This window comes from Artemia franciscana, chromosome 10 (assembly GCF_032884065.1).
Source record: "Artemia franciscana chromosome 10, ASM3288406v1, whole genome shotgun sequence".
Taxonomy (NCBI): domain Eukaryota; kingdom Metazoa; phylum Arthropoda; class Branchiopoda; order Anostraca; family Artemiidae; genus Artemia; species Artemia franciscana.
In genome coordinates this window covers 3,390,682-3,411,509 of record NC_088872.1, presented here as the reverse complement: position 1 = coordinate 3,411,509, position 20,828 = coordinate 3,390,682, and the positions used below count along the sequence as shown (strand labels likewise).

The following is a 20,828-nucleotide window of genomic DNA, read 5'->3' as shown; positions in this document are numbered from 1 at the left end:
TATTATTTTGTAATGGTTTTTAAAGAACTTGTTTTGGTTGAATTTTTGGTGTTCCATAAGAAAAAAAACTTCAAAATAAAGCAAAATTTCTGATTCGCTTATAAAATTCAATGGAAACTTTCCTGAACCACCTGGACGCACTTTTCCAAAAATCTGAAAGACGCCAATTTTAAACAAAAGAGACAAAAAAAAAATCACAAAATCTACAATTAATGGAAAATAGTATAACTGACATCTTTTTCAAGTTCTAATAGAACCACATATGTAATTTCTTGGGCCAAGAAAAAGTTAAATTCAATCAATTTTGAAAAAAAGTTCAATCTTTAAGTATGCCAATTGAGATTTTTCTTGGGGGGGGGGATACCTTGTGGTGTCTTTACAGTTACGATAAAACAATCATGCAAGAGTATAAAACAATCAGAGGATAAAACAAGAGTTTTACTGCTGATGATGAACACTGTATATGTGTTCGAAATATCCAGTTAAAAATTTTATATCTGTTCACTGTCGATTAAAAGGTTTCATCCCTATTTTGAACTGTTATACTTCCGTCATGGAAAGGCAGTGTGGTCTTCGAAGTTATCTAAGATACAACAATGTAGGTGATAAAAATGTTGACATTGAAGGGGGTTATTCTAGTAATAGATTTTAATTTATGTTCCCATTTTATTTATTTTTGCAGAGAAAAATGATAGAAACTTTAAATCCACAATTTCAAAATACGTGTTTAAGCAATATTGTGATGTTAATGAGCTTATTCTCTACCCTGTATTTTGCTCAATAAATTCTTTCTAATGTGAGAAATCTTCCCTCGTCCTCCCCCATCCGAATCTGTTTGATCTTATACATGTATAAGATGAATTAGCAGTAGAAGAAATATTTTTTATTACCATGGATATCAAGTGTTGCCTGAGTATCTGATGAATCTTCTTCATTTTCAGCTCGACATTGGTATGTACCGACATCACCTTCTTCTATTGATATAATCTGGAGGCTACCAGCACCCACTTGCAAAAACCTACCGTCCAGGTCCCTAAAAATAAAAATGCGTTTAAGAATCAATCACACAATGCAAAAGTTGATTCAACCAAAACAAAATCGCTAACTAAAAACTTTTACGTCAATTATAATCATGGGAAGAAAATCATTGGACCGAAAAACATTGTTTCAATAACACAGTACGTTAAGTACAACCTTTCACACTTAGCCAAGTCGTTTCAGGCTTGGATAAAGCAAAAATTCATAATTTCACACTTTTACATTTAGCCATAATTAATTAGCCAAAAATCCATAATTTCACACTTAGCCAAGTCCTTTCAGACATAGTTAACGCGAAAATTCATAAAACCATCATAATTGTTGTCTTAAATAATGGCAATGATCATAAACGAACTATTCGGAATAAAAGCGCTGAGTGGAGATGAAGATAGGAGATTCAGGCTCTAATCAAGCGTGAAAGACTTTCTAGGAAATTTTTTTTAATTCATTTTCAAAATTTATTGCATATTCTATTCAGAGCTCAACTCCACACTGCCTACGTTACGGACATCATTTGTTCCGTAGGACTACGGAACGTACCGCAAATCTTAAGTTATGTTAGCGTTAAAAGTTCTGTGGTATAGTATTAAAGAGCCAATAAAGATATTGGCACAGTATAAACATTAAACAGTAGCGAAAATTCCTATACCTCAACATTAAAGAATTTTGGAACACATCAATCCCACACCTTTCTTCAAGACTCTGCCTACACGCACACGCAATGACAAATTTTTAGCGCAATACGATGGGATTATGGGAGACCTATTGCTCTGATGCCTTGATGTCTTCCCTTTCCGCGCGCTGTGATGTATCCCATTTCTGAACCAAATTTTTGCAACAGTTTAATATTTATACTGCGATAATGTGTGTCTGAAAAAAAGGATTTGAACTAACTATACATTGAATCCATTTATTTGAAAAAAGCAAACAAAACACACCATTCTCTTCAGAAGATGTTGATATTATATGTGAAACACAATATCAGGCATATGACCCCCCCCCCCTTGCAAGCCCTACAAACACTCGTTCTATCTATGAAATTTACCAGCAATCGCTCACACATTCTCCTATCAACTTCGTTAAGAACCTGTTAAATTTCTTGTTTGAGTTCCAACAGATTACAGAATTTGTTTCTGTAAACTCGTGACTTAGTGCACCCCCTAGGAAAAAGTCGCTTTAACACCTCAACACATGCCTTCTTCTGAAACATCCTGTTTGAACATAGTAGCTTCTCGAAAACCCCAACAACAGGTTACGAACTTTAAGGTAGGCAAGCTACATCTTTTTTGAACCAGATTGAACAAGGACTCAAACTATATTAATGGAACAAAGTAGATCCGTGGTCCCGATTTCAAATCCGGCGTTCGTTTTTAGACAACATTTACCTTACGCTGAGAATGGTTTTAGTAGAGCTTTATAACTCTTCAGTGTATGAATCTACTACTAGTAACAACTAATTGAAGGACCAAGCCGCTTGAGGCCATTGCAGCTGCGCACGTTCTTCCTACGTCCCAATTTATTAGTTCGTAGTAACGAACTGTAGTAAGGAGCGACCCGGCTCAATAGTAACCGAAACTCTAAAAAACAGAATTCTGATACCAATAATTACATCAAAAAGATCAAATTTTAATGCTGATTTCAAATATATAAGTTTCATCAAGTTTAGTTCTACCCATCAAAAGTTACGAGCCTGAGAAAATTTGTCCTATTTTAGAAAATAGGGGGAAACACCCCGTAAAAGTCATAGAATCTTAATGAAAATCACACCATCAGATTCAGCGTATCAGAAAACCCTACTGTAGAAGTTTCAAGCTCCTATCTACAAAAATATGAAATTTTGTATTTCTTGTCAGAAGGCAGATCACGGATGCGTGTTGTTTATTTGTTGTTTTTTTTGTGTGTGTTTTTTCCAGGGGTGATGTATTTAAGCTTCTCTCTTAACCCACTCCCGTGAAGTTCGAATTTTCATCAGGTCCTTTCTCAAGACCTCTGTCCGTCCCGATTGGTGATAACCTGCTTTTCGTTTGGCCTCAGATGGACGGGCAAAAAGCACAATGTTACAACAAAACTACTTCCCTAAGTTCATCAACCTCCGAGAAAAAGGTGTATAAAAGTAACGTAAAGAGAAAAGTGTAAAGAAAAGTTTCAAAAGGGTAAAAAAAAAAGAAAAAACATATTTTAAACTTACTTTCAGTGTTAATAAAAATGCTTTAAACTAAAGTTAAGGGTACTCTCCACGTCACGATTATAATAAATAAAAAATAATTAATGGTTGTAAAATTAGTTCCATGCCGCCTAGTAACAAGAAAATTAGGATTACATTCTATGATGACAAAATAATAAATTATTTGCTATTCAAACCCAGACTTCAATAGGAAATAACAATTTTTAACGGAGCGGAATTTTCATTTAGAATTTTGTTACCAGTATACCAACAAAACAATCGAAATTTGGCGTATGAATGTATTTTTTTATGAAATTTCAATTTTTAATTACGATGCACAATTTTTTTACTTTATAAGGTATATTTCTAGGGTAAACTATATTAATTGATTCTACCATCAGCGCATAGCAAAGCCTACTTTTTGTTTCCGCCTCATTTGAAGATGGCTTAATTTTGAATAAGCCCCTATTGCCAAAAATCTTTTCTTTTTTTTGGTAATCAATTTTTAGTACTTTATTAACTGCTACAGCCTTTTATTCTGTATCTCGTAATCGTCTTCAAATTATAATTAATTACAGGCGACTCCACGGAGTCCCACCTCACATAGTCATTAATTGCAATCAATAGACGTGAATAGCACACTAATCTCAACTTATTGATGTTAATTCATCGATTTCATTTATCTAACTTTATTTATACACTGGTTTAAGACAATCTGTAAAAAAAAAGTCAATTATCGGAATAGATCCCAGCTTTATTTACTAATTAAAAGTCTAAACGGAAAATACATTATGAAAAACTATTGGCACTGGATAGCTGGAATTAACAAAGATACTATTTCAGAAAAGAGATGTATTCATGTTTACATGATAAATTTCTTATCGTTTTCAAAGCAACAAACTGTGTTAAGTTTATCAGCCATTTGTTATTTTTATAAATTGTTAAAATCGGGCATCACGTTTGTTAAATTATATGCGCCAAAATGAACAACTATGTATTTAACCGAAAAAAAAATGGAGGAACAATATATCAATGAGGTGAGGTGAGAGATTAGATAGGAGAGACACGCAAAAACTTCGATTTGACTACTCTTTGATACTATTTTATACAAAAGCTGCCAGAAATTCGTCTTCTTTATTTATCTTCGAACAGCTGTATTAGTAAGAAATTGACATTTCGATAAATGTCAATTTGTCAAATATAGAATAGTTATAGTAAAAATATATATATATATATATATATATATATATATATATATATATATATATATATATATATATATATATATATATATTATTTCTTCTTTTTTTTCTACAAGGGGTAGTAAAAGAAATAACAATAATCAAAATAATGTACTTTTCGATATTATGGATAATACACCGGAATAAATTTATTACTATTACATCCTTAGCGGCGACGCGCAGTCCCAATGCATTATCTTTGCAGTAACTAAGATTCTTGTGGATTCATATTAGGGGTTCTTTCACACCATGCCGTAAAACGTTTCAAACCAGAACAACATGCTGCTTTACGTCACCTTATGTAACCTTATGCAACAAATTTTGTCCGTAATACAATCTTATATAACGCTATGGAAAAGTCAACGCTGTACCCGCAAAATAAAGTGGTTGGCGCGCTGGTTTGAGAATTCTTTTTTCAAGGGGTATGGGTTCAATCCCTGTCGTTGCCAGTTATTTAATTTGGGAAGGGGGTCAATGGCGTAACTGTAAGCTCAGCCAGAGTCGACCCAGCTCTACATGTGTACCTGGATAAATCTATGAAAGGTAAGCAGGAAGGTTGTGCGAAAGGCCAGGATGGCCGCCCCCCCACAGCACTTCCTGGTTGAAGGGCCACAAAACGGAGATCAGCACCACCGGTTTGGACCTTGAGGGTCTAATGCCACCATACTTACTTTTTACTTTTACTTACACAAAATGAAATTTCTAGATGAACGATCAGATAAATGAATAAATAAATGAAAATAAATTGAAAAACATTTGCTAGGAAGCCTTTCATCCCTGATCAAAGCTTGAATCTCCATTTTCATTCCAAATTTATTTAAAGTTATACTTATATTTTTTTTATTTTTAAATAAATTTTATTTTATATTTTTTATTTCTTATTTTATATTTTTATTTCTAGATTAATTTTTAATAGTTTGCTCATGAGACTTAAGACAATTTTAGACGTTTATTATGGTAGTTGGATGGAACTTTATGTTAGCCATATTTGAATATTTATGCTAAAAGTAGCGTAACCACTTAGTGTGAAAGCCAGTTAAGATTACTAATAAGCAAACTCTCAATTAGATTCTAGTTGCTAGTTTCTGTTCTTTGACAAGCAATTTATGTCTTTTTTAAGCCCCTTTGGCTTTTATATTCAACAAATGTGTGTGTCATGAGAATAGGCGAAAGAATATAATTAAAAAAATTTTAATGACAACCGTGAATATTCCAGCGTCACCAACCGTGTAAAACCTAATCATGAGTATGACAATGAACATTTGCTCAAAATCACATCTGTCAAAGTCTCAAGTATGAGTTCATCTTTCTTATTAAAATTCCAATTTTAATAAGCTTTTTACATATTCTGGCAAATATAAATAGACTCTATTATATATAAGATTAACGGCATGCGAACTTTTTTGGCAAAAGTTGAGAATTACCTTTTCAACTCCTGACAAGGGTTTTTAGATGAAGATAGAGTGATGTAGCGTTAAATAAATTCAATCCCAAAGCGAAATAAGTTGAAAATCTAAATTTTCAAAGAAAAAGTAAAATTTTTTGTTTGTTGCTAATTGCTGTCAACAATGTTAGCACAATTATATAAGTAAAATGCTTCTCTGAAAAACGTATTTCATTTGTGTAAATCAGGCCCAGGGTCTTGAGACCACACGTTCGGTCATAAGTCCTTGAATCATTTTTTGGTCTCCGATTGCCTTCAAACGGCTCAAAAAACTGATCTGTCTCGACAGATCTGCCTTGGCTTTACTCTAATTATCCATGACTCTCAACTCTTTTACCACTTCAATCAAGTCCATAATTCAAAAATCACCCCCGTCCCTTCCCAGAAAAAAATAGTAACGTGACTTTAAGTCAAAGAAAGCTAATTTCAAAACAAGCAAAGTTGACAAATTAAATGTCTAGTAAAACCAAAAACTATTTATGTTATTTGTAAATTATCGACGAAAACTATAGCACAAGCATTTGAATAAATTGAGCGCGTGAAAGTTGTATACATTTTATAAAAAAAAAAAACATAGCCTTAAGGAATAACTATTACTCTAATTCCCCCCCCCCCACAAAAATAAAACTTTTTAGTGGATGGTTAAGAAATAAGACATTCAGTTAATTCTTCGAAAAATCTTAACAATCACCCACTTTAAAACAGAAAAGTGATCACATACTATTCAACTAAAAGAATAAAACAGAAAAATGAAAAGCAAATGTGCTTGTATTATAAGATACTGATGAATCAAACTGATTAATCAATACTGGTGAATCAAGACAAACTTTGGTTTTAAATTTTTTGTATCAGCTCGAAAATTAGTCATTTTTTCGTCCTAAGCCTGTTTCTAAAAAATAGTGTGAAAACAAAATTTAATGGATGTTTTCCTCTTTTTTGTAAAGATTATGTAATTTTATTCAGTTTAACTGCATCAACTGAAACCCTGATCACATACTACTGAGAACAGGCCATTCTGAGTTCGAAATGCGTAATATAACAAAACACTAATAAATGATCAAAACACATTTTTGTCTTTTAATTTTTTTATAATTTTGAAATCACTAATTTTTTTGTCCTAAATCTGTTTCTAAAACTGAAGGACTGTGGAATTATTCAGTTTAACTGCATCAACTGAAACCCTGATCACATACTACTGAGAACAGGCCATTCTGAGTTCGAAATGCGTAATATAACAAAACACTAATAAATGATCAAAACACATTTTTGTCTTTTAATTTTTTTTATAATTTTAAAATCACTAATTTTTTTGTCCTAAATCTGTTTCTAAAACTAAAGGACTGTGGAATTATTCAGTTTAACTGCATCAACTGAAACCCTGATCACATACTACTGAGAACAGGCCATTCTGAGTTCGAAATGCGTAATATAACAAAACACTAATAAAGGATCAAAACACATTTTTGTCTTTTAATTTTTTTATAATTTTGAAATCACTAATTTTTTTTCCTAAATCTTTTTCTAAAACTAAAAAGCAGTGGAATTATTCAGTTTAACTGCATCAACTGCAACCTTGAGCACACACTACTGAAAACAGGCCGTTCTGAGTTTGAAACACCTAATATAACAAAACATTAATAGATAATTGAAATTATTTTTGTTTTTTACTTTTTGTATAAACTGGAAATTATAAATTTTCTCGAGCTAGATCCATCTATAGAAAATAATTTTTTTACATTAAATTTATTTGCATGTTTCCCTCATTTTCACAAGTTTATACAATTTTATTCAGTTTGACCGTGTCTACCTTGAGCAAACACAGCTGTATACAAGCCATTTTTTAGCTTTTTAGACCGTTTTTTACAGGAAATAGAACTTACTGGGTGTCAATAGTTGTTCCGTCCTTCAACCAGGAAACAGTTGGTAATGGGTTTCCATTAGCAGCACATTCTAATGTGACATTCGAACCAATAACCGATACAATGTTTCTTGGAGTTGTCACAAAAAACGGGGACTGAATATCTGTTAAAAAAAAAAAATAAGGAAAAACTTTTTTCAAATAAAAAAAGTTTCAGGAGAAGAATGATTTCACTCACTAAAATAATTTAAAACTAAAATGAGCATGTCAATTAAAAACAATAATGATAATAATAAAATAAATAAAGAAAAGATCTTCTGAAAAATAAAGAATTAAATCCAAACAAAAGATTTCCAAATAAAGAAGGTCTTCTGAAAAACACCCAAAATAGAAAGTACCAAGTACCACTTCTAGGCCACCACATTTTTACATTAAATAAAAAAAACAAGTTTAATCAACTGAAAGTAAAGGGCAACATTAAAACATATTTCTTATTGATATCATCCATTTATTGATGTCAATTTTATTTACTGATATCGAAATTCCATTTATTATAGTTTCGGTTACTATTGAGCAGTGTCGCACCATGAACTGTTTGATAAAGAAATACCATGCAGTAAAGTCAATCGTCAAAATTATGATGTCTTTACATGGCTTAAATGAAACTAAAACACATACTCTCCGTTCTCATCATTTTAAGTATTGTTATATTCTTAATCTCACACCTTGGGCCAGTATTGAGAGTAACGCCAAAATATGTAGCTATTAACCACATTACCGCCGTTATAGAAAGGCAGAATGAGTTAAGAAGTTCACGTGATCCGAACCGCGATTTTTACGTGTTAATTTCTTAAAGAGTTGATCTGCTGGATTTTTTATTTTTTTTTTTTTTTTTGCAGTTGTTTGTGAGTATTAGTGCTCACTCTCTATCTAGAGGGGTGTTTGAAATTAGGACAAAACATGAAAGAGGCGGGTGCGCTTTGCATTGCAGAAATTATTTCTATAAATAGACATAGAACATGTAGAAAAGAGAAACACGCAGAAAATAGAAAGACGTAGAAAAGCAATAAAGACGTATAGAAAGACAATAATACGTAGAAAAGAGAAAGGTGCACGTTTTTGCTGTATTTGTAAGAAAATGGCTAATATCCCCTAGTAATTTCATTTAATTTTGAAAAATAAATTAAAAAAAAAACGTTACGTTTTTATTTTCAACCTGAAGAATTGAGTACCGTAGGTAAAAATGTTAGCGAGACGAAAGAATTCTTTGAGTTTGTGAGCGTTTAGGATGCAAGAACAGGTTTGAAAATGGTCAACAAAAAGAACTTTTTGTTTGCAACCTGGTTTAGATCAAGAATATCGATTAATGGAAATAACAGTAGAATGTTCCAAACACGAATTGTTTTCTTGCATTTCGATCTTATGAAATTTATGTTTTATCAATAAAATGAGATTGATTCTTTATGTTGCAATATTAATGTCAATGTATATTTATGATTTTGTATTTTATTTCGGGGACGTCTTGTTCCTTCTTTCACAGTAATCCGCCAGCATACATGGAGGCCACATGCCCTGATATTGCTTCTCCAAGGTAAAAATGTTTTGGTGAAATTTTCCACCACGTTCATCGCTGACATTTTCAGGAAAACGTAATTTCAACGACATGTTATAGCCGAAAGCGTATAATTAGGAACTACGTTCACAACAGTGCTTCTAGTCATTCGATCAGTGATTTTTGAGAAAATGGAAAGTCGCTTTTATAAAAGATTTCCAAGCTGCTTTGAAAGCTAAATTTTCATTTAAATATTTCATATTTTATCAGTTGTCCGATTTTAGGACACATGAAGATACCTTCTTCAATCTCTGCATCACTCAGTTTGGGAAATTTTGTTTTAAAAATACGAAAAATCATCACCACTCTAATCTAAAGCTTTCGTAAAGTTTGTTTCCTCTTTTGTTTTTGTATATTTATTATGTTTTATTAAGTTTTATTATATATTTTTTAAATTCCTTTCTCCAGAAATAAGATATTCTCTTTTGGCTAGTGAACATGACGACTTTTCCAGTCTATGTTTTACCACTCACAAGTAAAACACTAGTAATTTGTGCAGTATATGGGACACACTCGAGAAGTGAAGTTAGGTTAATCCAGACTAAATATAAAAAAATATGATTACAATACAATACTTTAGTAGCAAAATTATGAACACTACACCAAAGAATTATGATAGGGGCCCCTACAGAACGCATTATATTAAATACCTACCACAACCAAAATACCTTCTCTATATATTAAATATTTAATAAAAATACACCTACAACGTAGATTTCAATTGAGCTAAAGCTAATTTTCTTCAAATACTGACAGGTGTGAACCGGTTATTGTCTGATTTGTAGATCCGAATGCTCTAGTGTGTACGATATAATACATAAGTACCGTAATTTTCATACCCTTGTTTAATGGGTAGTGGTCACAATCTTTTTGTGGTGCCCCTGACAGCAGGCAGTAGCGGGACCAAATAAGGGCTTACTACTGCAATTTCAGTCACCGTCAAGCCACTCGGTGTGTCGCCCAGAGTCTGACTATGAGGCAGGATATTTTGTGGAATATGCTGTCAAAGGTGCAAGAGAAGATTCCATGAAGAGCAATCCAAGGTGGGACAAGGAAGTCCTCTTGCCACTTACTGTTGATGGCTGACAGGTGATGGGGAACTCTTTCCTCTATTTTGAGGGAGCAGTGTTGCCAGCCCAAGCCGGTCTGATGCTCACGGATGGAGTTTCCGGTATGGAGGAAAACAATAGTGGATACCTTGAGACTATCAAGGAAGGCTTTTCTACAAAGGAAAAAAGAGATAGGCAAATTATGGGGGGATAGCCCAGATGTTACTTGTACTATATTTCTTTGTGTGTCGAACTCTGGGCCTTTGTCACCTAAGCCTCAAATCCTAAAATTAGAGTAATAATCTTTATTATCGTTCTGTTCGTATTTTTCATAGATAAATTTAATATCTTTGATGGAGTCTTTCATGTTAGAACCCTCACCTAGTAATATAGAGGGAGGTTAGAGATATAAAGATGTTATAGGGAAAATATGGGTTGATACGTTCATCGTCTCAAAAATCCCTGACTTTTTGAAGAAAGAATTGAAAAATTGCTGAAAAGATTAGCAAAAGCTTTGTTTAATGGTGAAAACTTTGAATAGTCCAATTGCAACCAGTTTTTTTTTTTTTTTTTTTTTTTTAATTGAGGATTGCATCTCATCAAAAAAAAAGTACGGTTTTACGTTTCGGGCCTTATAAAAACAGTCACCCTCAATTTGTGGGTAGTACCTGTTACACAAAAATGAGCCCTTATCAGATGAAAACAGATATGGTGTTTCAATGGAAGTAGGTATTTAATTCAAGATTAAAATTATACCTTTCTTGCTAAAAAAAAAAAAGAAAAAAAATCGTTGACCAAATTAAATGTTAAGGATACTATGTCGATCAGATCAGGAACAAATCAAGCTGAAGAGGTGTTGTAAGGTAAGAAGAAAATCGATCAAGTAAGTAGCTTCATTTACCTGGGTATTAGTAAAGATGGTGGATGTAGTAAAGATGTAAAAGAAGAAAGAAAAGGCGCGGTCTAGTAGCTCCTTGAACAGAACTACTAGAGCTCATCATGGCACAGTTTCGTATTTTGTGTTCTGAAGAGAAAAAAACTACTGTAAAACCAGAAAATCATGACTTAAAGGGTTTTCACTTAGCACTAGTGACATGTTTTCTAATCAACCGAACACTTATGCCTGAAATGAAAAAAAAGAGAAGCGGAACTGATCCGACTAACCTTCATGATATCTATCAAATGGTCTCGATGAGAGAAAACAGCTGCATATTGACAATTGCGCTAGGCCTTTTACAATTTACGACTCACGAAGAAGAGGAAGATTCACAACAGAAAAACTATAATCTGAACAGTTTTAGGGGGGGAAAGGTCTGAAGAGTAGAATATATTTTCAAGTGTTCCCAACAATAAATAAAGGGGATACAAAGCTTAATTGTTAACTTTGCCCTTACTAAACAACCTAGACCAACTGATTAAATCCAAGAAAGACGTTAATTTAAGAAGAAGATATAGTCATTACAGCAATACTTTTCAATTCCACGTTGATTTTATATAATTCTCAGTACAAAAAGTGAAGGCTTTGGGAAGATCCCTACATAATAAGCAAACAACTCTTTCTGGTTTTTCTCCGCTAAATGGATCAAGTAGAAAGAGAAAAATAAAAGAAAAATAGAAAAATAGAAAGAGAAATGGCAAAATTGACTCCTTTTCTATTAAGGGAAGAAGATATAGGATCAACTCTTTCAGAAACACGTTAAATAATAATTACTTTTTCACTCACCATCTCCCAGCCTTGTATCTGATAATAATTCGAGTTTTTTTTTTACTGTTTCTTCAATCTCTCTATGTCACTCTTTTCATCTCTCTCTTTTTTAGCCTAACCCCTCATTTCCATAATTAGGAAAAACCGTATCCCTCTTGCTTTACTTTAAGCCTATTTACAGTAATAAGGTTGAATACCAACCCAGAAATTGCCGGTAAAAGCTATTTTGAAAAATACATTTTATCTTAATCTATGCTTGACTTCTTATAGTTTTTAAGCAACACAGCAAATGGCTTAACACTATGACTTTAAACCAAGACAAGGTATGTTTTTATCTCCCTGAAGGACACCACTTTTTGTCTTAACAATTCTGGATGTTAAAATTTATTTGATAGTCTAAGTGGATCTTTCGAAAATGAAGCACATCAAAACACAAACGACCATCCAAAAGAATGACGGTTTTTGTCCGTCATTCTTGACATCGTTTTTGTCCGTCAACACAGCAAATGGCTTAACACTATGACTTTAAAGCACTACAAGATGTGTTTTTATCTCCCTGAAGGACACCACTTTTTGTCTTAAAAATTTTGGATGTTAAACGTTATTTGATAGTCTAAGTGGATCTTTCGAAAATGAAGCACATCAAAACACAAACGACCATCCAAAAGAATAACAGTTAAAAACCAGAATGTAGGGACGCTAATCTTTGGTGAAATTTAAGAGTAAATTTTGGTTATTACGAGCATTCTAGCTCTCTTCACGTTTTCGATTACAACATTAAGATTCACTTGAGCAATGCCATAAACCCCTCTCCAGTCTCAAGAAATGCTGGTATTTTATAAAGCCAAACACATAGGTCTATATCATGACTTTATTAGGCTAGAAAAAGTAGGTGTTTTTTGTTGTTGTTTTTTATCATCTTCTACAAAGAAATTTTCCTCATTTTAGTTAGAGCGAGCCTAAAACATAATATCCTTCATTTTATTTCTTTAAATGCAAATTTAAGAGAATTCCTCTGGTTTTCTTTAAATCTTTACAGCACAATGGAAAGTCATAAATGTGTTTGAATTGACAAAAATAAGAACACAAAATAGGGTTGAACGCATAAATGTATTTCAGAGGCGTGGGAGATTCGTACAAGTAGCTAAAACAAGTTTATATAGAAAATTAAGTAAATAAAAATTAGAAAATTATATAAGAGTATGGGAGGGGATCGTAAAAATCAGCAACAGGAATTACAAATTTTATGCCAACATGATAAATAAGATGACTGTTGAATATCACCCACAATATATTGAAAACCTACTACAAAAAGTATTTAGATAGTTTTCATTTGAAAAGTTTTTTATTGAAAATGGGATTTAACCATTCAGTATTAGAGTGCTTGTGAATTGGACACTATTGACTGACCTTGTTTTATTCAATTTTAATATTACTTTGTCATTGTATGTAACTTACACAAAATACAATAACAATTCCTACTGATTTAGGAAGCGAAAGCAATACCATCGCATTTAAAACAACAACATTACAATAACTGGAAATAAATCTAAGTCTTAACCATTTTAGTAGTTCCAGGGAACTACTTTTCAGTGCCCCCCCTTTAACCGGGGAACTACTTTTCCCCAGTTCACAGGGAACTACTTTTCAACAAAAACTTTTCCGGGGATATTTTCACTGAAAAACGACCGATTTTTCAAAGTCAGATTTAAGGCTTTTCTTTTGCTTTTTTTTCAACGCAAAGTTTCATTCAATTTACATAGGATCGAACCATCTTCGTAGTTCCGGCGCAGCTTTTATGTCGCTTTGACTACATTTAATGAAGGTAAGTACAGACGAAAAAACGACAGCCAAAAGCATCATTAAAAAACAATTACAGCTCCTTTGGCTTTACGAGGCAGAGTAGACACTATGACAATAAAAACCAGAATGATACAGTAAAGAAGATGAACCTCGCGTCATATAAGCTTTTATAGTCAATTACTGTACTTTTTCTTTGATATCCTTTAAATGACCCTTGATGAAGGGGAATCTAAGGATAGACGAACACTTTCGAAACAAATAACAATTGAAAAAGAGAAAATGTAATAACAGCTCTTTATGGTTTATGAGCCAGGAAAGATATATATAAAGATATATATGCTTTTCATGACTTTTGAACGACACAGCGATACTAATAAAGGGGAATCGAAATATAAGCGAACTGTCCCAAAACAAAAGAACAGTTGAAAATAAGAAAATGCAGTTGCAGCTTTTTCCATGTTCAAAACAAAAATGTTATAATAAATGAAGCTAAATCTCGCGTCTTACAACCTTTCATGGCCACTTCAGATTTTCTTTTAATTTTTCTTGCAGGGCTGTAAACAGGATTTTATTGGAGGGGAAGGGGCGACAGGAATTTTTTTTCGAGGGAATGTTTGCCAAAAGAATTAAAAAAGTAGGTTACCTTCCGGTATACTTTGTCTAACAGACTCAAATAAAGTTGTTTTTTCAATTTCAAATAAAGTTAATTATTAACCTTGTCCTTATCAAACAGAAACCTAGCAAAAATTCGTAATATTTTTATTGTATTTAAAAAAATTTATTTTGTTCTATATTTTTATTTTTGCTTTTTTTAAAGCACAGTTTCATTCAATATAAATAGGATCGAACCAAAGCTCATCGAACTAATGGAACCGACAAAGCTAGAAACATCACGGTAGGCCTACCACTTCTTCAGATTCTTTCCGGAGTTAGCCTAAATTTTTCTCAAGATATGAGATAAACAATGTGAAGCATTGAGAAGAGCCTTATTTAAAAAAAAAAAAAAAATTCTATTTTTCTAAATAGACCAAGTAGATATAAGAAAAATTAAGATTTTTTCTCTCTCTTTTTTTTGCCCTTGGGCCTCCGCCCCATAATTGGAAAAAAAAACATCATCCCTTTTGCATTGATACAAGCCTATTCATAGCAATAACATTGAATACCAGCCCGCTAATTCGCTGTAAAAATCATTTTAAAACTACAATTTGGCTTGATTTATTTTCAACCTTTTATAGCTTTTAAGCAACACAGTAAATGGCTAAACAGTATGACTTTAAATCACGTACTTTTTTATCTTTATGAAGAGCTGTACTTTTTTGTCATTAATAATTCTAAATGTCATAATTAATTTAGTCTAACCGGATATTTCGAAAATGAAGCACATCAAAACACAGAACAGTAAGCAAAAAAAAAATAATAATAAAAAAAAATAAATAAATAAAAAAAAAGCTGTTGCAATCCTTTCTGGTATATTTACAATAACAAGGTTAGAATAACTGGAACCAAATTTCTCTTCTTGTGAGATTTTATAGATCCAGTGCTCTTTTTTTGCATCTGTCGGATGACACTTCATGAAGTGTACAAAAGTGTAGAAGTACAGAAAAACAAAAAAAAAATAGAAAAAGAAATAATAGAACAAAGCGAAAAAAGAACAATAGAAAACATTAAAATATAATTACAATTGTTTCTCATTTACAAGGCAGAATAGATACGACCACAATAAAAACAAAACTGTTACAGTAAAAGAAGCTAAATCTCGAGTCTTGTAAGCTTTATGGTCACTTAATATGCTCTGTTTTTCTTGTACATCGAACGACCCTTAAAAAAGGGAACTCAAGCATAGACAAACACTCTCGAGAATAAATAACAATTGAAAAGAAGAAAATGCAGTTGCAACTCTTTGTTGTTTTTGAGCCAGGACTGATGAAGCTATAACTTGCATCTTCGATTCTTATATGGTTGTTTCAGGTTTCCTTTAAACGGCTCTCACAGGGTCATATCCAGATTTTTTGGGGGGGGTCTACATAAATAATGACAAAGAAGTGGTTTAACTCCCGTGTACTTTGTCTAACGGTCTCAATCTCTCAAATAAGATTTATAACTGATATTTACGAGTTAAAGATGGGTTGGGAGAGGGGGAGGGGGTTCAAACCAGACAACCCTCCTTCTTGGGTCGGGCCCTGGTGTCTTGAATGATACTTGAAGAATATTAATGACTGGGTGATTGTAAAAAATGATTTTCAACACATTTAAAACGAATGTGCTTAAAAGAAGATCACGTGGATAAAAATTTACGACTCCGGACTCATGAAAAATCTGACTAATGAAATCAGATTTATGTTGCAAAATATAATAATGTTAATTGGAACTCTAAGCATTTTTCTATTTTCAATATTATAATAAAAGAGAAAAAGCTCTAAGAATATTTCTTCTTTCATAATGAGCAAATCAGGCTCAGTATCTGTTATTTTTGTGTTAGATGTTTTTTTCTTTTTCTTTTTTTTAAGAAACTTTTGATTCTCATTTAAAGTAAAAAATTTATCTTAATTTATATTCTTTTTAGGTTTTGTTTATTCATCAAGGTAATTTAGGTTCTTTTTGATCTATTACATAACTTTAATTCAACTTGTTTAGGGCTGTAAAATGATTCTTCACTTATCTAATCCTTTTTTTGTGCTGAAATACACTTTGAATTTGTTTATTTTCGTTTTTTAATCGACAGAGTCGATATACGCTGATTAGCGGAATATTTGCAGATTTTTTTTTAGTTTTTTCTTGAGAGCGAAAACGCTACAGAATTATTCGAAACGAAAATAGGTTAGAACTAATTAGAATTAGCTTTAACGAAAGGCAAAAAAATTAGTTTGATAAATTGGGTAATCGAAGTCAAATGAAGACGTGACTCAATAGGAGACTTACGAAAACAAAAACTAAACTAAATAGTTTCTCCTAGGCCTTTCCGGGTGCCAGGTCATATATTAATGTTTCGTGGAAATTTATTTAACTAACGGGTCTCCTTCACCATCAGCCTTTTGCCAGCTGAGATCAACCCCCCTCCCCTCCGGGGTCCCGTCCTACCGAGCAGAGATCAACCCACTGCGCTACCAGAGGTTAGTAGACATATGTAGTGACCGTTTTTATCGGGCAGCCGGATGAGGCCCTACTTAAGGCATAAACGATATTGCTTTTAAAGGATGCTTGTTCTAAAATAATACAAAGGTTTGCATAAACAGATGTTTGCTATTTTTTTTATTTCCATCTACAGCCTTAGAAAATTGAAACATTTGAGCCTCTAAATCGGCCAAATGGGTAAAATAGAAATTGAGGGGTTGTTCTTTCTCACAAATCCTGTACACAAGGCGGCACATGCCAAGCGTTTTGGGGACTGTGTCAAGTTTGGCGGAATTGTGCAAGGTGTGGCGGAACTGTGCTGCACACATAAGGTTCAGAGACGTACACCTGTTGGCAAAAAGTCAGCACCCCCCCACACACACAGAAAGTGCTGAACAATATTCAGGCAATGCAGAGATAAATTAAAGGTAAAGTGGAAGGTAAATAAAGTAAATAAAGGTAAAGGTAAAGTGAGGTGGAAAAACACCTGGTTCTGCAGCAAGAAAACAATGGCGACACCTAGCAAATCAGTTGAAAATCAGAAGAAAAAAAACTCAAACCTGTTTTTTTGTAAACTGAAAGCATTGCTCCTGAACTTAGTACAAATTTTTCGGAATTTGAAGCATTGCATTTGTAGATACCTTGATCATCTTCGTCGACGTACAGTATTTCAAGTGTACCTATAATAAATTTGATGAATATAGCACCGTGAATGATACATAACTTTTCTATTTGCCCCTCTGAGAAAATGTTGACCCCACCACTGCCAGTTGGGCTAATGCCACCATTTGGGCTAGTATAAAATACATTGTATACAAATAAGCTCTTGTTAATCAATTAGGTGAAAACTGAGGCATAAATTTTCCCGTTAAAAAAAATGGTAAAATTAGTTCTAACTATACTATTATGGCTAGTAATCTAGACTTGTGCTACTTGGGCTGGGATATGCATGAAAAACAGAGATTTGGGGGTTGGGACCAGTCAAAATGATCCTATAATTCTAACCAATTAATAAATAGAATTAATAGAAAAAATAATATAGATAACAGTAAAAACAAACAATTATACGAAAAATAAATTACAAAACCAGTGTATTATATTCCTAATATATAGGCTTAGGTGAATTATGAAAGTATTGAGTTTCCTTTTTTTCTTTGTTTCTGTACGAATAAATAAACAGAAACATAGGGAGTTAAAGGAATATTACAAGAATATTAGAATTTGAGGAGAAAACTGAGATTGAAGGTCTCACTTCGTATTAACATATCCTAAAAATCTTAATTTTTTAAACATATTTTTCTGCATAAAATACTAGATTGGCATAATCTGTTCTATTTCTAAGATGTTTGATGTCAGATCAGAAAAGCTCCTGGCTTTTGCTTTGATAACACACTTGGATTGTATAGTTTAATTTTGTTAGTTTTGGTACCCTCCTCTATTCTGAGTTTGATTGTTTAACTGATAGCAGAGCCACACTAGCTGAGGCGATGGCACGCTGGACTTGTAATCCTATGTCCTTCTGGAAGAGGGTTCGAGTCTTGGATGTAGCAAATCTTTTACCTTGGATATGTGTTAATGGTGTGAGTCTACAAGCACAGTCGGCGTAAGTCTGGGAAGCTTTAGGTAAAAATAAATTCCAACGTAAAATCCACATTCCAGATGCCAGGTGAAACATAAAACGCCTGGTCTCGCTGCCAGATCGGGGGACTGGTTCCTTCCCGAAGTTTCCCTCAGGATATCTGGCGCTCCGAACAACTCGCTCCGACAAAACTCGAAAAAAATGAACTCAAAAGTGAGGCTAATGACAGTCGATCACCAGCTGCTGTAAGGGGAAGACGAGGTCTCAAAGGTGGGTAGCAGAGGTGGCCAAGTGAAAAGATGCGATTTGTCTCTGGTAGTGGTACTATGTTTCATGATGAAAATGAAGAAGATGGAGTGCCCTCAAAATATCGTGCCAGACTCAGCCGACCTTTAACTATGTGGGCAGCAGAAGAGGATCCAGTTCTAATGGTAATTTGTCGATGCTTATACCCAAGGCGGTATCTTAGGGGGTTTCCGGGTTTGGAACCACCGCCAAATTTTTTTTGTCTGATTCGTAAAAAGGTAACAAAAATTACACGTAAACACATTTTTGATGCGCTTTGTATTTTTTTTTTTTTTTGTAAAGCCCCCCCCCCCGAAAAAATACCGATCTAGCAGCAAACTAGCGAATGCAGCCATCAAGATCGGGGGGCTCAGCCGGGGAAGGTTTGGGTAAAATCAAATTCCAGCGTAAAATCCGAATTCCAGTCTGGAATTCGGACCAGACCGAAAATGTCTGGTCCTGTTGCAAGAACAAGTGATCATATTTTTGATGAAATATAACCTATGGAGGACTATTCACTAACGAAGATTTTGCTTTTCTCCTTCCTTCGTTCTATATAATAGTTATGTTATACTGTTCCTGCTCTCGCTTTACTTTTTGATATAGATAACTTCGAAGACCACACTGCCTTTCCATGACGAAAATATAACAGCTAAAAATAGGGATGAAATCTTTTAATAGACAGTGAAACAAATATGAAATTTTTAACTGAATATTTCTGACACATATACAGTGTCCACGGCAGTAAAACTAAATCACATCAATAAAAACAACAAAATTTATACCCAATAAACTAATAACATACAGTTTATTGCTCTCATTTTTTTTTTTTCAACGCAACAGCGGAAGCCAATCTCCTTGATCTTTTCGGTTCCGGTTCATTAGATTTACCTGAAATATCAGGTGGAGAGAGGTCAAAGCTCTTAAGTGAAATGAGATTTACTTTATTTGACCTCAGTAAATTATCACAAACTGAATTTAATCTGAATTCTCCTGTATCTCTTTTTATGGAATTATTCTTGAAGAAAATCTTTTTAATTTCGATTGTTTCCCTGAAAATTTGCTGGTCCCCAGAAATCAAAGAGACATTCTCAAACAAAATAAAATGATTTGGATAATTAAAATATGTTCCGATAGAGCCGACGTGAAATCTTCATGTTTGGAATTTTGCTTTAAGGACGACGGAATAGAATTATGATGTTGTAGTAATCTCATTTTCCAATTCTGGTTAGTAGGTTCCACATAAGAGCTTCCACAAGTAGATGGGACTTTATAAGCCCTACTTTGTTGCTCTACGGAAGTTCGATCCTTTCCAACATTTACAAACCTAGCAAAAGTATTACTACCTCTTCAAGTGACTTTTAGACCATTATTTTGTAAACTTCTTTTATGTTTTATACTCAGCCCTGGAACATATGGTAAAGAGCAAAAAACATCTTTATTTTCTGTCGTTTCCAGGATATCGTTAGAAAATTCTAGAAATTTTTTCCTTCTTTTTGAAAAGTTAACCAGCCTGCAAAATGGTTACTTATTAAAATTAAATTAAAAAAAAACAGTTTTTTTTAATTGAAAGTAAGGAGCGATATTAAAGCTTAAAACCAACAGAAATTAATCCGTATATGAAAGAAGCTATTCCCTCCTCAACGCCTTGCTCTTTACGCTAAAGTTTGACTCTTTCTCTCAACTCTACTTTTTAAAACAGTAAAAAACTTTAGCGTAAATAGCGGGGCATTGAGGAGGGAACAGCCCCTTTCATATACGGAGCAATTTCAGTTCGTTTTAAGTTTTAATATCGCTCCTTATTTTCAGTTTAAAAAAAAACTTGTTTTTTTCAATTTAATTTCTGAACGTTTTTGAATTAATGCATGTTTTGATTTTGGCTCTCCGCACATGAATGATTAAAACGAAATTTGCATATTAATTTATTTTTATAGCTAAA

The 20,828-nt window shown here is 33.1% G+C and overlaps 1 protein-coding gene across 4 annotated transcripts in view; it reads right to left on the bottom strand.

The window, feature by feature from the left end:
- Positions 1–20,828, bottom strand: part of LOC136031662 (neogenin-like) — a 159,492-nt gene that overhangs the window by 83,048 nt on the left and 55,616 nt on the right. For all 4 annotated transcript variants that reach the window (XM_065711330.1, XM_065711334.1, XM_065711333.1 and 1 more), the window contains exons 6-8: positions 17,586–17,705; positions 7,768–7,909; positions 891–1,033 (exon numbers count right to left, since the gene is read on the bottom strand). In XM_065711330.1, coding sequence (XP_065567402.1) covers positions 891–1,033; positions 7,768–7,909; positions 17,586–17,705 — 405 coding nt within the window. The remainder of the gene's footprint in view (positions 1–890; positions 1,034–7,767; positions 7,910–17,585; positions 17,706–20,828) is intronic.